The sequence below is a fragment of the Budorcas taxicolor genome, chromosome 23 (assembly GCF_023091745.1).
Source record: "Budorcas taxicolor isolate Tak-1 chromosome 23, Takin1.1, whole genome shotgun sequence".
In the NCBI taxonomy this organism is placed as follows: Eukaryota; Metazoa; Chordata; class Mammalia; order Artiodactyla; family Bovidae; genus Budorcas; species Budorcas taxicolor.
Genome location: NC_068932.1, coordinates 30,134,009 through 30,150,091, shown reverse-complemented (window position 1 = coordinate 30,150,091; position 16,083 = coordinate 30,134,009). Strand labels below are relative to the sequence as shown.

Sequence of the window (16,083 nt, the reverse complement as noted above, 5' to 3'; positions counted from 1 at the left end):
AAGATCTGTTTGTAAATTTATATAGCATCTTGTCTTATGATAGCTAAAAACAATGCACAACCTAATGTCTATCAACTGGTAAATGATTAAACCGTGGTAGATTCATACAACGGACTCAGCAATATAAAGGACTTAACTATTGAGTCACAGGACAATATGAATGAATTTCAGACAATATTACACCAAGTGAAAAATGTCAGACACAAAATAGTATATAAATGATTCCACTTATATTAAATTCTAGAAATGGAAAAACTATAGTGACAGAAAACAGATCAGAAAGTGGAGACAGGAAACTGACTATAGGAGCATGAGATAATAATGCTTGAGGTGATAAAAAAAAGTTCTGTATCATAATTGTCTTGGGAGTTGTATGACTTTATACACATCAAGTCACTGAATCATAACCTAAAAATTGAGGAATTTTATTGTATAGAAATTACACTGCAACAAAACATTTTTTTTAAGTTATAAATCTCATCCTGCAATTGGGGCAATACTCTAATCTACCGCAAAGTACTCAAGAATGAGACTAAGACATTATTTTCTTATTCCAGAAAACTAATAATAAAAATTACTAGAAAGTGCATATTTTTAAAACATAAGTGATTTGGAGACTATCTGGACTTTTCATCTACTTAATTTTTTTTTTCATTTCTGGCATATGATTAATCTGCTGTCAGTTTAGAGTACAAACAGTCAAATCTTCATCTTCACAACAGGAAGTCAACAGATAACAGGCAGGATAAGTTTATAACTTAGAAATATGAAGGCAAACAGCAGAAGAAACTGTTAAACAATTGGAAGTGGCAGCCTCTAGGAAGCAAAAATTGGATGAGAGATGAGGCAGGGGAATGTTATTTTTCTTTATAATCCAAGTAGTATTAACTTTTAAAACTATATACATATACTCTTTTTTAAACATTAAAAATAAATGTAAAATAAAAGATAACAGCTCTCTATTCTTAGTGTCAGAAATTAAGATGCATCTAATACATACTAAAGTTATATAATATTTGTGAAATAATCATTTCTTAGGTTAAAAAAAGCAATAATGGAAACCACAGAGGATTGTGAAGATTAAAAATAACGCTCTTAAATGTATTTTCAAAAGTTCAAACAAGACACTTAAAAAGACAAACCACTAATCATCTAGACTGTTTCAACATTCTAAAAATCCTTAAAAATGGAAAAAATATCAGTGATTTCCTAAATCATTTGACTTCCAAATTGTAATTCAGTATTTTAGGAAGGACTCAGGCATGAAATAAACATTTGGTAGATACTTGTTGAAGGAAAAAAAGCCAAGTGGTACCATAATTAATAGCACTACTCATAACAGAAAGCCCATAGATACTAATTTCCATTGTTAATACACTCCATTCTTTGCTATAGTACCAGAAGCAAACATAGATGTTATACATTTACCTATTTCAAAGAACCTTACTGTCTAAAGGAAATATATCACATAAAAAAGTGATTCTCAAAGGGAGTAAGGGAGGAGAGGTTGGCAGGAGAGCTGAATTCTTGCTCTGGTTGCAGCAGGAGAGTGGAGGTGACACTCCCCACTCCTTACTGGTTTATTTCAAGTTTTAAAGCAATCACTGCTGTGGAGATCATTTTGTAATGTATGCGTGCCTGTGTGCTCAGTCGCATCCAACTCTTTGTGACCCCGTGGACTGTAGCCTGCCAGGCTTCTCTGTCCATGGAATTTTCCAGGCAAGAATACTGGAATGGGCTGCCATTTCCTACCCTAGAGGATCTTCCTGACCCAAGGATTGAACTCCTGCATCTCCTTCATTAACAGGGGGATTCTTTACCACTGTGCCAACTGGGGAGCTCTTCGTAATGCATGGAAATAATAAACCACTATTTTGTACACTAGGAATTAATACAGTATTGTTAGTCAATTATACTTCAAAAAACAATCAAGCTCATAGAAAAGGAGATCATATTTGTGGTTACCAGAGGCCAGGGGTGAGGGGAGGGATAATCAGATGAAGACAGTCAAAGGTATAAATTTCCAGTTAGAAGGTAAGTATCAGGGAGTTAATGTACAACATACATGAAAATTGTTAAGACAGTAAATTCTAAGAGTTCTCACCACAAGAAAACAAAAATTCTGTTTCATTTTGTATCTATATGAGATGAATGTTCCCTAAACTTACTGTGATAATTACTTCATGATGTATTTAAGTCAAATTATTAAGCTGTACACCTTAAATCTATATAGTGCTGTAGGTCAATCATATCTCAATAAAACTGGAAGAAATAAAAAAGGAATCATTGCTTAATATTCATTAATCCATTCCATCTTTAGTTCTTCTTAGCATCTGTCATATGTTCAAGATCCTTCACTATTTTACTGCAATAAATAAGACAGGTAAAGAGAAGAGTGAAAAAGTTGGCTTAAAGCTCAACATTCAGAAAACTAAGATCATGGCATCTGGTCCCATCACTTCATGGGAAGTAGATGGGGAAACAGTGTCAGACTATTTTTTTGGGCTCCCAAATCACTGCAGATGGTGACTGCAGCCATGAAATTAAAAGACGCTTACTCCTTGGAAGAAAAGTTATGACCAACCTAGATAGCATGTTCAAAAGCAGAGACATTACTTTGCCAACGAAGGTCCGTCTAGTCAAGGCTATGGTTTTTCCTGTGGTCATGTATGGATGTGAGAGTTGGAATGTGAAGAAAGCTGAGCACTGAAGAATTGATGCTTTTGAACTGTGGTGTTGGAGAAGACTCTTGAGAGTCCCCTGGACTGCAAGGAGATCCAACCAGTCCATCCTAAAGATCAGTCCTGGGTGTTCATTGGAAGGACTGATGCTGAAGCTGAAACTCCAATACTTTGGCCACCTCATGCGAAAAGTTGCCTCATTGGAAAAGACCCTGATGCTGGGAGGGGTTGGGGGCAGGAGGAAAAGGGGACGACAGAGGATGAGATGGCTGGATGGCATCACTGACTGGATGGACATGAGTTTGAGTGAACTCCGGGAGTTGGTGATGGACAGGGAGGCCTGGCGTGCTGTGATTCATGGGGTCGCAAAGAGTCGGACACGACTAAGCGACTGAACTGAACTGAATCTTTTTTTTCAAGTTATACTGATACATATTATAAAATTCACCCATTTTTAAGAGTTTTTGTAAAAAATCCAATGAGTTTTTGTAAACTTACATATTGTGTAACCATTACCAAAGTCCACTTTTAGAATACTTTTATCACCCCAAAAATGCCCTAATGTCCACTTGCAGACAATCTCCATTTCCACCCCTCATCTACCACTAATCTGTTTCCTGTCTCTATAGTTCTGCCTTATAAATACAAATTTCATATAACGGAGTAATGCAAATATGTACTCATATATTTGACTTTGTTCACATAAGCTTTTTTTGTGTTTCATCTATTTTGTCATATGTATGAACACTTTTTTTTCATTACTGGGTAGTATTCCATTGTATAATGCACTATATTTTGTTTATGCACTCACTAGCTGATGGACATTTCAACTGTTTCCAACTTTTGCTGATTATGAATTAATGCTGTGACCATGCATGTTCAAGTCTTTCTGTGGACTCCTGGAGAATAAGAGATCTTCATCTTACAGAACAGTTGCCTTACACTTGTTACACTTTACCATTAACATCCAAGTTATTTTTCACATTTGTAAAATGGTCAACAATATGAAGCACATAATACTTAATAAATATTAAATTCCTACTGATATTTAAAATGTTTGTTAAAAGAATAAAAGAAACATGTTTCTCAGCTATTTCTGATAATATGGGTCTTAAAATGTTAAAAAAAAAATTTTGTCTCCAGTGAGTATATGTGTTACAAATAAACTGACAATGAGAATAAAGCTATTAAACATCCCTAGATCCATTTCATACAAAGCAATCAATTAAGCCTAAGTTTTTCTAAAAGTCTTCTCAAAATTATGTCAACATTGGTTTAAATGTTACCTTCAGGTCTACATAATCATGCTCAAAGTATTCAGTCATTCATTTACTTAGTATTTATTGAGTACCTACACTGGAAATACAAGTACTCTAAAATTTCAGTCTCTTCTCTCATGTAGCTCACATTCCATCATCTATTTTTTTTGTTAAAAGTAAATAAATAAGGCAGGATTTATTAAGAAAATTGCACCTATACACCATACCTGGGGCACTATATTCTTACAATGTTAGATAACCACCATGTAACTCTTTCAAACCACGTGCATATGTATGGCTGTCCTTTTGCTGTCCACCTGGAATTATCACAACATTGTTAACTGGCCATATTTCAATATAAAATAAAAAAATTTTTTTAAGTGTTTAAATTTTATACAAACAAATCACTCTGTTTCTTTAAACAGTCAGTGGACTAAATACAGTGTTTGGTAAATTCCATTAAAATACAGACTGAGCTTTAGGTAAACACCCTCCCCCCTTGCCCAATAAACAATGGTTCTATAGAAAATTGAAATTCAAAAACTTCTTTTTGACATATAGTGCTATTTATAGGACTGTAACCTGCCTTCCAAAGAACAACTGAGTGGGTAACATGTTAAAATGATAAAATGAAGTACACTGAACCTTTAGAGCCAGACCTAGAAATCTACATTTTAAATTGTAACTCACATGCATTTACTGTTACCAACAAAGACTATAAAAATCAACCCAACAGGCTAAGTATTAATGACAGTATATTATCTAGAGTTTTTGTGAAGACTGAAGATCACTTGTTCTGTTATTCACATAGAAGACATAGAATTATGGTGATCAAAATTAAAAACCTAAAAATTTACTTCTAATACCAAGGCAAACTTACCACATTTTACTCTCCAGTCTCTTTTATTACATAAAAGGAAAAGTTCCTTAAAGTTCCTCAAAGAGAATCCTAAATTGCCCCTAATTAATCAAAATGAGAGTAAAGGAAAATCAGTTGCTTTATCAAAATATATGACTGACTAAAGACTAAAATTATGTTCTTCTATAATTTAAAAATGCTCATTTCAAATGGCTTCAAAGCTCTCATTATGTGGCCTCCACAAATGGTGTTTACATAGTGTTCTCAAAGACTATCAAAAGTATTTCCCATGATAAACAAAGACAAGGAAATAAATACCACATGGAAATCCTTCTATACAATGTCATAAAACTAATAAAAAGAAAATCCGTAACACTTTTCCCTGAAAAGTATGCAGTAATGTTAACAAAATTGTCTACTAAACCAAATAATTTCTCTTATAATAAATTCATTCAGTTCAGTTCAGTTGCTCAGTCGTGTCCGACTCTCTGCGAGCCCATGAATTGCAGCACGCCGGGCCTCCCTGTCCATCACCGACTCCCAGAGTTCACTCAAACTCATGTCCATCGAGTCGGTGATGCCATTCAGCCATCTCATCCTCTGTCATCCCCTTCTCCTGCCCCTAATCCCTCCCAGCATCAGAGTCTTTTCCAATGACACAACTCTGCATGAGGTGGCCAAAGTACTGGAGTTTCAGCCTCAGCATCAGTCCTTCCAAAGAACACCCAGGACTGATCTTTATTATTTTTTTTAATTTAAGAAAATTTATTTATTTTTTAATATAAATTTATTTATTTCAATTGGAGGTTAATTACTTTACAATATTGTATTGATTTTGCCATACATCAACATGAATCCACCACAGGTATACGTGTTCCCCATTGTGAACCCCCGTCCCACCTCCCCCATCTGTACCCTCCCTCTGGGTCATCCCAGTGCACCAGCCCCAAGCATCCAGTGTCATCCATCGAACCTGGACTGGTGATTCGTTTCATATATGGTATTATACATGTTTCAATGCCATTCTCCCAGATCATCCCACTCTCTCCCTCTCCCACAGGGTCCTGAAGCCTGTTCTATACATAGGTGTCTCTTTTTCTGTCTCGCATAGACACGTGTACCCCAATGTTCATTGCAGCACTGTTTATAATAGCCAGGACATGGAAGCAACCTAGATGTCCATCAGCAGATGAATGGATAGGAAAGCTGTGGTACACAATGGAGTATTACTCAGCCATTAAAAAGAATCAGTTCTAATGAGGTGGATGAAACTGGAGGCTATTACACAGAGTGAAGTAACCCAGAAAAAAAAATACCAATACAGTATACTAACGCATATATATGGAATTTAGAAAGATGGTAAGGACTTTAGATCTTTAGAATGGACTGGTTGGATCTCTTTGTAGTCCAAAGGACTCAAAAGTCTTCTCCAACACCACAGTTCAAAAGCATCAATTCTTCGGCACTCAGCTTTCTTCACAGTCCCAACTCTCACATCCATACATGACCACTGGAAAAACCACAGCCTTGACTAGACAGACCTTTGTTGGCAAAGTAATGTCTCTACTTTTGAATATGCTATCTAGGTTGGTCATAACTTTCCTTCCAAGGAGTAAGCGTCTTTTAATTTCATGGCTGCAATCGCCAACTGCAGTGATTTTGGAGCCCAGAAAAATGAAGTCTGACACTGTTTCCCCATCTATTTCCCATGAAGTGATGCCGTGGGAACAGATGCCATGATCTGTTTTCTCAATGTTGAGCTTTAAGCCAACTTTTTCACTCTCCTCTTTCACTTTCATCATCTCCTCTTCACTTTCTGCCATAAGGCTGCTGTCATCTGCATACCTGAGGTTATTGATATTTCTCCCAGCAATCTTGATTCCAGCTTGTGCTTCTTCCAGCCCAGCATCTCTCATGATGTACTCTGAATATAAGTTAAGTAAGCAGGGTGACAATATACAGCCTTGACATACTCCTTTTACTATTTGGAACCAGTCTGTGGTTCCATGTTCAGTTCTAACTGTTGCTTCCTGACCTGCATACAGGTTTCTCAAGAGGCAGGTCAGGTAGTCTGGTATTCCCATCTCTTTCAGAATTCTCCACAGTTTATTGTGATCCACACAGTCAAAGGCTTTGGCATAGTCAATAAAGCAGAAGTATATGTTTTTCTCGGAGAAGGCAATGGCACCCCAGTCCAGTACTCTTGCCTGGAAAATCCCATGGACGGAGGAGCCTGGTGGGCTGCAGTCGATGGGGTCACTAAGAGTTGGACACGACTAAGTGACTTCACTTTCACTTTTCACTTCCATGCACTGGAGAAGGAAATGGCAACCCACTCCAGTGTTCTTGCCTGGAGAATCCCAGGGGCAGGGGAGCCTGGTGGGCTGCCGTCTTATGGGGTCATACAGAGTCAGACACAACTCAAGCAACTTAGCAGCAGCAGCAGCAGCAACATATGTTTTTCTGGAACTCTCTTCCTTTTTCCATGATCCAGTGAATTTGATCTCTGGTTCCTCTGCCTTTACTAAAACCAGCTTGAACATCAGGAAGTTCACGGTTCACGTATTGCTGAAGCCTGGCTTGGAGAATTTTGAGCATTACTTTACTAGTATGCGAGATGAGTGCAATTGTGCGGTAGTTTGAGCATTCTTTGGCATTGTCTTTCTTTGAGACTGGAATGAAAACTGACCTTTTCCAGTCCTGTGGCCACTGCTGAGTTTTCCAAATTTGCTGGCATACTGAGTGCAGCACTTTCACAGCATCATCTTTCAGGATTTGAAATAGATCAACTGGAATTCCATCATCTCCACTAGCTTGGTTCATAGTGATGCTTTCTAAGGCCCACTTGACTTCACATTCCAGGATGTCTGGCTCTAGGTGAGTGGTCACACCATCGTGATTATCTTGGTCATGAAGATCTTTTTTGTACAGTTCTTCTGTGTATTCTTGCTACCTCTTCTTAATATCTTCTGCTTCTGTTAGGTCCATACCATTTCTGTCCTTTATTGAGCCCATCCTTGCATGAAATGTTCCCTTGGTATCTCTAATTTTCTTGAAGACAAAACGTAAGAAATTTCACCCTAACACTATGTTATGGAATCCCTATATCTCCTTGAATGCACGTTAAGTTTAATCAGTGAACAAGTATGTACTGTGAATCTATAGCATTTTCACAGTAACCTACTGTAAAAAACTAAACTACAGCGCACTCTCAGAATGGAACTCGTTCATATGCAGGAGACTTCCTATAGGAGAGAAGTCTGCAACTCAGAAAAGGGCCCTCATCTGGCCATACTGCTACCTTGATCTGGTACCTCTAGCCTCCAAAACTGTGAGAAATAAATTTCTGTTGTTCACAAGCAAAAAAAACATTGTAAACAAATTTAAGCTATTTACTTATTCTCTGTGCCAGCATCTGACATAAATAAAAACTGCCCTGTCTATAATATCTTACTGACTTGTATTATTTATCATTTTTACTATATACACTCTTTCCAAATATATCACAAACACACATAACAACAATTTTATGTATAAGTTCAATAAATTTGGTTACAAATTACTTTAAGGGAACAGTTTCAATAGCTAGCAAATAAGGAAGCAAATTGCAAAGGGTAAAAAAGAGCTCTAGTGGGAAAACATTAAAGCAGGAGGTACAGACCACACACTTCAGGCATTTCCTAGAGTAGACAAGGAGAACACTAAAACACATATAATTCAGGTTGTAGTCACTGAGTCTTAGTTTTTAGGCAGATTATCACTATGGACTGTTTGCTAATTCCAGAGAAACAAATCCCAGGGATTTCACTCATCTTCTAGTTGTACCTATAAAAGTTACTTTGCACATCAGTCCAGTTTCCTTATTAATAAATTAATTAATTAGTTCCACTTTACCTCACAGAAATGTTCTGAAATTCAAAAGAAATAATAATGTACATTAAAGGAATCTGTACACAACTAGTATATTAAATGCAAAGTGTTACTGTTACTATTATTGAAAATGGATTCCATCCTTTGATCCAGCAATTCTACTTCTTCAGGTCTATCCTAAGGATCTAGGTGGACAAATGCGCGAAAGTATCTATATAAAGATGTTCACAGTAGCCCTGCATGGAATGAAAAATTAACATTTTAAATGTTATTAACAGATAATTGGCTTAACAAATTATGGTACACACATGAAGTAGAGTATTATGCTATAATCAAAAATGATTTAATAGACATGTATGAACTTGAAAAAATGTTCAGGATAAGTGAAAGCAGGATTGCAAAGGTTCACAATCCCAAGATGCCTTCTTTCATCTTTCAAACTTGATCAGGTCCTCTATTATGACCTTCATAGGATTCTCCAGCTTTCTATTAAGCTCATCATAATTTTAAATAATATATTTATATGTTTACTTGAATAACATGTGTTAGATGATAATGAAGAAGGTATATTAATATATATGTGTATATAGATACATACATACACACACAGACGGCGGGGGAAAAAAGTCTGCCAGTATTTTAAAATGTCAGAAGTCAAATTGAAAATAAAAATATACAAGCTTAAATTATATTAGCACTATCAAATAGAAATGGGATCTGGATACGTATTTTGTCAAAACCACACCACAAAACCTCTTTGATTAGATTAGTATTTGGGAAACTGTCTTCACTTAAGGAAAAACAAAGAATCATGCTACAATATATCCAAAAGGAGGCAATGCTGTTTCATTTGTAAGGAGAAATCCAGAAGAGAAACCTTTCTTCAGGCCAAAAGTCCTGCCTGGTTAGAATTATGCATATACTGCTTAAAATCAGGCTTGATATTACACTCAGTCACTTAGAGCTATAAGGCTTGGACCAATCACTTAACCATCCCTAGTATGAGTTTTAACCATAAAATAAATGATAATATCTTACCTTCATAAGGCAGAGAGCTATACCAGATGAAATCCAGAACTCCCTTTCTGTGGTTTGTGATCTTTTATACTTTAGCATCAAATGACTATTCCACCAAAAAGCCTTTTATCAAGTAGGAACAGCAGTTGTTCCACCAACTTACAAGCCATGATCATGAAAGTCTCCTTCAATTATACTTCTACAGGGGAATATATTTCTTAGCAATCCAGCAACCACAAACTTATGCTTCAATACATCTGAGTTTGTTAAAGTATATAAATAATTCTTCAGAAGTTTTCATTTAAACTTGGTTTTAGTGGAAGGCAAAATATCACAGAACACATCAGATCACATCATTCAACATACAGAAAGTACTTGAAGAACAATACTAATATCATTAAGAGTTTAACTACTACTAATTTCTACTTTTGGCCTTGAAACTTTGAGAGTTCTCTATTGGACAAAGATCCAGTTCTTTAAGACAGAATAACTGAAAAATAAAGACTAGTAATAAATTTCTCAAAAAATAAAAAATAAGCCTTCATTCAATTATCCTGTGAACAAACAGGTACATGTTTAAGAATAAAAATAGAAGATATACGTCAAACTACTTCCCCTAGAAAAAAAATCCTCTACAACTATCCTAGAAAAAGAATTCACCCTACTCCTGAAAAACAAAAACAAAAACCCTGAAAATCTATGAAGATGACAGACAAAAAGCATATGAAGCTGAAAATGTAACAATATATCATTCCCTCAAAAATAAGACTAAAACATTTCATCATTTTGTAGTTTAAAAAAGTTAGTCTTAAAAGCAAAAGAAAAGTTGTTTTGTTTTTTATGTCCTCAATCTTAGCAAACAGTACTGAAATACTGCTCCTGTTGTAAGATTCTTTAGTATCCAAAGAATACTAAAGAAATAATGAAATTCAACAATAAACTGGTAAAGGTATACCTCGGAGATACTGTGGGTTTGACTCCAGACCACTGCAATAAAGTGCTCACAATTTTTTTGGTTTCTCAGTATACATAAAACTTAGGTTTATACTACATTATAGTCTATTAAATGTGTGACAGTATTATGTCTAAAAAAAACAATGTGCATACCTTAACTCAAGAATATTTTATTATTTAAAAATGCTTACGATCTCCTGACAATGCAGGGTTGCCACAAACCTTCAATTTGTTAAAAAAACACAAAACAGTATTTGTGATGAACAATAGAGGCAAGTACAATAAGACAAGGTATGCCTGTATTTTCTACTTTATAGATCATCTTAAAATAAAGAAAATTACTGTATATGTGTCATAATCTCATACCAGTATTTACTGCCAATATTTGACAGATTTCTGGTTCTTTGCATAGACAAGTTTTGGTATCATTTTACTCTCATGACACAGGATGATAACATTCTTTAATATTAATTGTAGTATTTTATACATGTAATATAATATTAATTGCAGTATTTTATATGTGTAGTCTAATATATGTGTTTAAAAGAAGTGGCAGATTGAAGATTTTTATTCTTCAAATACTGTACATTGTTCTCCTTTCCAAATGTATTGTCAGTAATATCCTTCCTAATATAAAGCAATCAGAGTTTGCCAAAGCAGAAGTTGCACATTCTTACATTATTTCTATTCAGAGTCTAATATAATACTTGGCACAAAAGAAAAACTCAGTTCCAATTTCAGATAGTCTACTTGGAGTTTGAAAAACCTTTAATTCTTCAAAAACCTACTGTTTAAAGAGCACTGTGATAGTTAGTGGGGATAAATCTTTAAGCAGAAGAGATTCAATCCTTGCTCCCGCAGGGTTTTTAGTCCAATAAATGAGACATGAATTTATCAATCATATAACTATATTTACTACAAACTGTGATAAACATTGAAGGAAAAGTATGGATGCCATGAGGTATCTGACCACCTGATCCACTTTGGCAGATGAGAAAATGCTTTCCTGAACAAGTTATTACTGAGCTGAAACAAGCATGTAATTAGCGATAACTTGGCAAAAGGGGAAGAAAAACAATTCTCAGAAGAGAACAGAGTATGTGCAAAGACCCTGAGGTAGGAGGAAACGTGGTGTATTAAAGGAACTGAAGGAAGGCTAGCCAATTTAATTCACCAGAATTGCATCTGGGAGGAGAGTGGTTGCAGGGATACCAGTTAGGAGGTCACAAGAGCTGTTCAAGTAGAAGTAATTGTATCTTGGATTAGCAGGGTAGTAAGGAAGCTAAGAGAAAAGGCAGGTTCAAGAGATATTTAGGAGAAAATTGGTGTTACACTGAAGCCATGTAGAGCTGTATTAGCAGAGTTTTAAAGATGAGAGATCTTGGTATTTTTCAGTTGTGAAACCAAACAGTAAAGAAGCTGGGAATTTATCTGATACTACTCATTAAGCCAGAGAGCAATTGTTGCCAGTTCTCTAATAGCAGTAACACCTTAGCAAGGGTGATTTTAGGAAGTGTGCCAGAAGGCCATGAACCAAGACTACAGTAAAGTCAACCATGAATTTAAAAGATAATTATGTACTATATATCCCACACCCTAATTCAAAAGGATCCCAAATGATGAAATTAAATTTTCATGGTACATTGTTTTAATGTCACATTGTATCACTCTTTTTCTCTCCTTTATACTTCTATGAAAGCATGGTTTCAAGACTTGGGAGAAAGAAAGAATAGGAATTTATATTATGAGTCAACTCTCAGCACAAGTTTATAAAGTAACATTTTATATCAGGAATATCATATTATACCTGAGAATATTAGGGGGGGGAGTAAATCAACATTGTATCTTAAGTATGCTACAATGTCAGGGAAACAAATGTTACTTTATGACATACCTTCAAGATGCTTAATAGGAACAGCAACTTCCATATAGGTACATATTTGATAGGAAAACAAGACACATACATTTATCAACTCTATTCCTTTCCTTGTTTCAGATGACTACCATATGAAAAATTTTACCAGTTTTATTTGTTTTATGTAACCAGTATAATAAAGTCTTTATTAAATGTAGTAATAACAGGGAGCCTATAGTGTTCCCTTACAAATGAAACAACAACACTATCTCCCCAATACCCCAGTACTAGAATTTGATCCTTTGCTCCCTACTCTATGAAGCACAAATCTTAAAATGTAAAGAGAAATAATTTCTAGTGTTCCCCTTTAACATACCAGTTCTCATCTAAAGCTGCTGCTGCTGCTGCTGCTGCGAAGTCACTTCAATCATGTCCATCTCTGTGCAGCTCCATAGACAGCAGCCCACCAGGCTCCTCCGTCACTGGGATTCTCCAGGCAACAGTACTGGAGTGGGGTACCATTGCCTTCTCCCTCTCATCTAAAGGCTCAACCCTAAATCCCACATATGGGTAGACCTTTAGATAATATATCCTAAAATCTTTTTTCTTTCTCTTTTTGTCTTTCTTACTATTTATATTTCCATGAAAAATAAGTCGTAGGTCGTCCAATGTACATGTAATTATTTTCTCTTGAGTACTACTAAGAATAAAGTGGCATACTTGTAGTCTTATAAATTTTCTGACATGCTGTGCTAAAATACACAGTAATTACCAGTGTGGTCTGACACACAATAGTAGACTCCTAAAAAGAACACTAGCACGAAAGAGAAATTCCAAGCTAAGCAAAGTGTAAGTCAAGAGATGACAAACACATTAGTGACCTGTAACATAACTGGTAAAATCTAGAAATACACATCTAATTTATGCCTTTGTAATTCTTGAGTTGTCAGTAAAAATGTCACATCTGCGATGATGGGATGGTGTATTGAATAACCACTATAGTAAAGTAAAAGTGAAATCGTTCAGTCGTGTCCAACTCTTTGAGACCCCATGGACTATAGCCTACCACGCTCCTCCATCCATGGGATTTTCCAGGCAAGAGTACTGGAGTGGGTTGCCATTTCTTTCTCCAGAAACTGATCTCTAAAACTGTCAATAAATCAGTGTTACAGAGCTTCAGGGGAAGAAGAGACCTTGGTGAGGATGTAGTTAGTCCCCTCAAACTATGACAACAGTTAAGGACAGAGAAAAAAATGTAATGAGATCATATACTTGATTTCTAGAAAATAGGAAACAATCAATATATACTTATACCATGGCAGAACCCAGGCTTGATTTCCCATTTAGTACTCTTCCCATGCCTCAAAGTAAAAAAAAAAATTTTTTTTAGTCTATCCATGGATTGGAAAACTCATAAACTCCTGAATATAGGTGTTAATTGCTAATACCTTAACCAGAGAAACTGTGAAGGGCAGGAAAATTTATAAGTAATTCTTATTTAATGCTGCCTATTTTGTTTAATATGCCTACATATTTTCATCCCAAACCTGCCAAACCACAACAAACACTATAGACACACACATAAATACGGCATAATACACTTATGGCTAAATAATTTTACACGTCTAAAAATTATTTAAAATGTACAGAATAGTCTTAGTGAAGAAAAGAAGCCAAAAAAGGAGACACAGATTTAAAGATATTAGTGACTTGCCACAGTAATGTTAGAAAGTCAGAGTGGAAAGATCCAATGTTCTGAGTACTGTTATCTACAGGAACCTCAGGTTTTCTGCATCAATGAGTAAGAGCCCCTACTCCTGCTCCCTCCCAACCCACATCTTCAAGTGCTACCCAACTTCCTGTCTAGAGTTCTCCAAAGTCTCCCAGCAAACTTAGTTACTCAGAGAATGTTCTATGCCCCTCCAAAATCAACACTTACATTCTCTAGAAAAAAACTTTGGAAAAAACATCTCATTTAAATCCTTTCATCATGGAAAAGGCAAGCACCAGCTGGTTTTAAGACAGGCTTTTTGAAAATTTCATGAGATGAATCTTTAGAATACATAGGCCCTCTAGAACAAAAACACTGAAAAGACAGCCAGACACTACCAAAATTTTTCAAAAAAATAGAAGTCAACTATGTCTGAGTATATATCCAAGTAAGCATTTTCTAGTATCTGTTTTGATTGAAGGATAAACATCTTCTTTCCTTTTTTTTTTTTTGCTTTAAGAGCTCCCTTACCAATTAACTCTTATCCTCCTTAAAAAAAATAGACTGTGACCAACTTCCGACTGCATCTAAATATTTTTATTTCTTTACCAAAACCCTTGATTCTGCTTTATATCCTCCTTATTTCTGATTTTTAAGAATTCTTGCCTCTCTCTAGTTTAAAGCTGGCCCAAGATTACTTTTAGCATATGGCTGCATGCATGGACACATGCGGCCCAATCTCTAAACTTACTTTCCCTCTCAGTCACAGACATCTCCACTTGATAATCCCCAGCAAGAACTTATTTGGTTGTTTTGCCAGATTCTATTCTTTCCCTTCTACACAAAGTCGGGTTAGGATTCCTAGACTTAATTATTTTAAAAGGGCCAAATTCTGAGGGATGGTGATAAAGGCACCTGCTTGGCTGATAGTGTTGCTCTAGACCTGATATTAGAGTTCAGTTGGGTCAGCGCTTCTGCCTGAGTCTGTGCTCCCTCCCTTCAGCTGCCCTTTCCAAACCTCTGCAGCTCAATACCTGTTGGCAGTGCTGGTGTTGCTGCTCCCGCTGCTGTGTTTCTGCGCCCGGCTCAACCTCCGTGGGGGCTTTGAATGCTGCAGCCAGGGGCTTGGCATGGAGGGGAACGTTGAGGCATAGCCATGTTCACACTCTAAACAAATGGCAAGAAAAAAAGAGGAAGAGGTAAGAGGGTAAGAGGAATATACCTAAATTCCTGGATCTACAGATCTCTAGTCCTTTCAGTAACAGGTTGCTGAAAACAGACAAGAAAAAGAGGTAAATTTTTTCCATTCTTTCTGATTGGAATATAAGATTCCCAGTCCCTGCCTGGTCATCAGTCCTGTGACATTATATACAGACCCAACTCACGCTTGGAAGGTGTACTAACACCTCCTCTAAACCAAGGAACTTCTCCCTCCTCTTCAAAATCCTTTTCTCCAAGAATTCTTGACTTAAACACCTTCATTTCTGAGACCAATTACCATTCACTAAATTATTTCATTTGTTTCAAAATCCCTTTTGGTATAACTGTACCCCTTCAAGGTGTCTCTCTAAGCCCCACATTTTTGTGTACTTCAAACAATTCAATCACCTCGTTCTAGGAAGGCATTTTCTCACCACACCACAATTTTCAGGGGTTGCACTCAGTACCCCAATCTCTTTACATCGCCCTTAATCTCTGTTCCTAAGGGAATCCCAGTGCATCCTATTTGGATGTGCAGAGGTCACTTCCTCACAAGTACCTATCCACCTCCCTGCTCTTCAGCAGGCATCCCCAGTCCGGGCTCTGGGTCCGGTCTCCCCGACCCCGACACGCATTCCTCCCGCCCCCTCCTCCGGTTCTTCGTGTTCTCTTTCCTC

General features: G+C 36.4%; 1 protein-coding gene across 2 annotated transcripts in view; it reads right to left on the bottom strand.

Moving 5' to 3' along the window:
- MXI1 (MAX interactor 1, dimerization protein) overlaps positions 1–16,083 on the bottom strand; it is a 93,931-nt gene that overhangs the window by 60,414 nt on the left and 17,434 nt on the right. For both annotated transcript variants that reach the window (XM_052660904.1, XM_052660906.1), the window contains exon 2: positions 15,241–15,373. In XM_052660904.1, the coding sequence (XP_052516864.1) occupies positions 15,241–15,373 (133 nt within the window). The remainder of the gene's footprint in view (positions 1–15,240; positions 15,374–16,083) is intronic.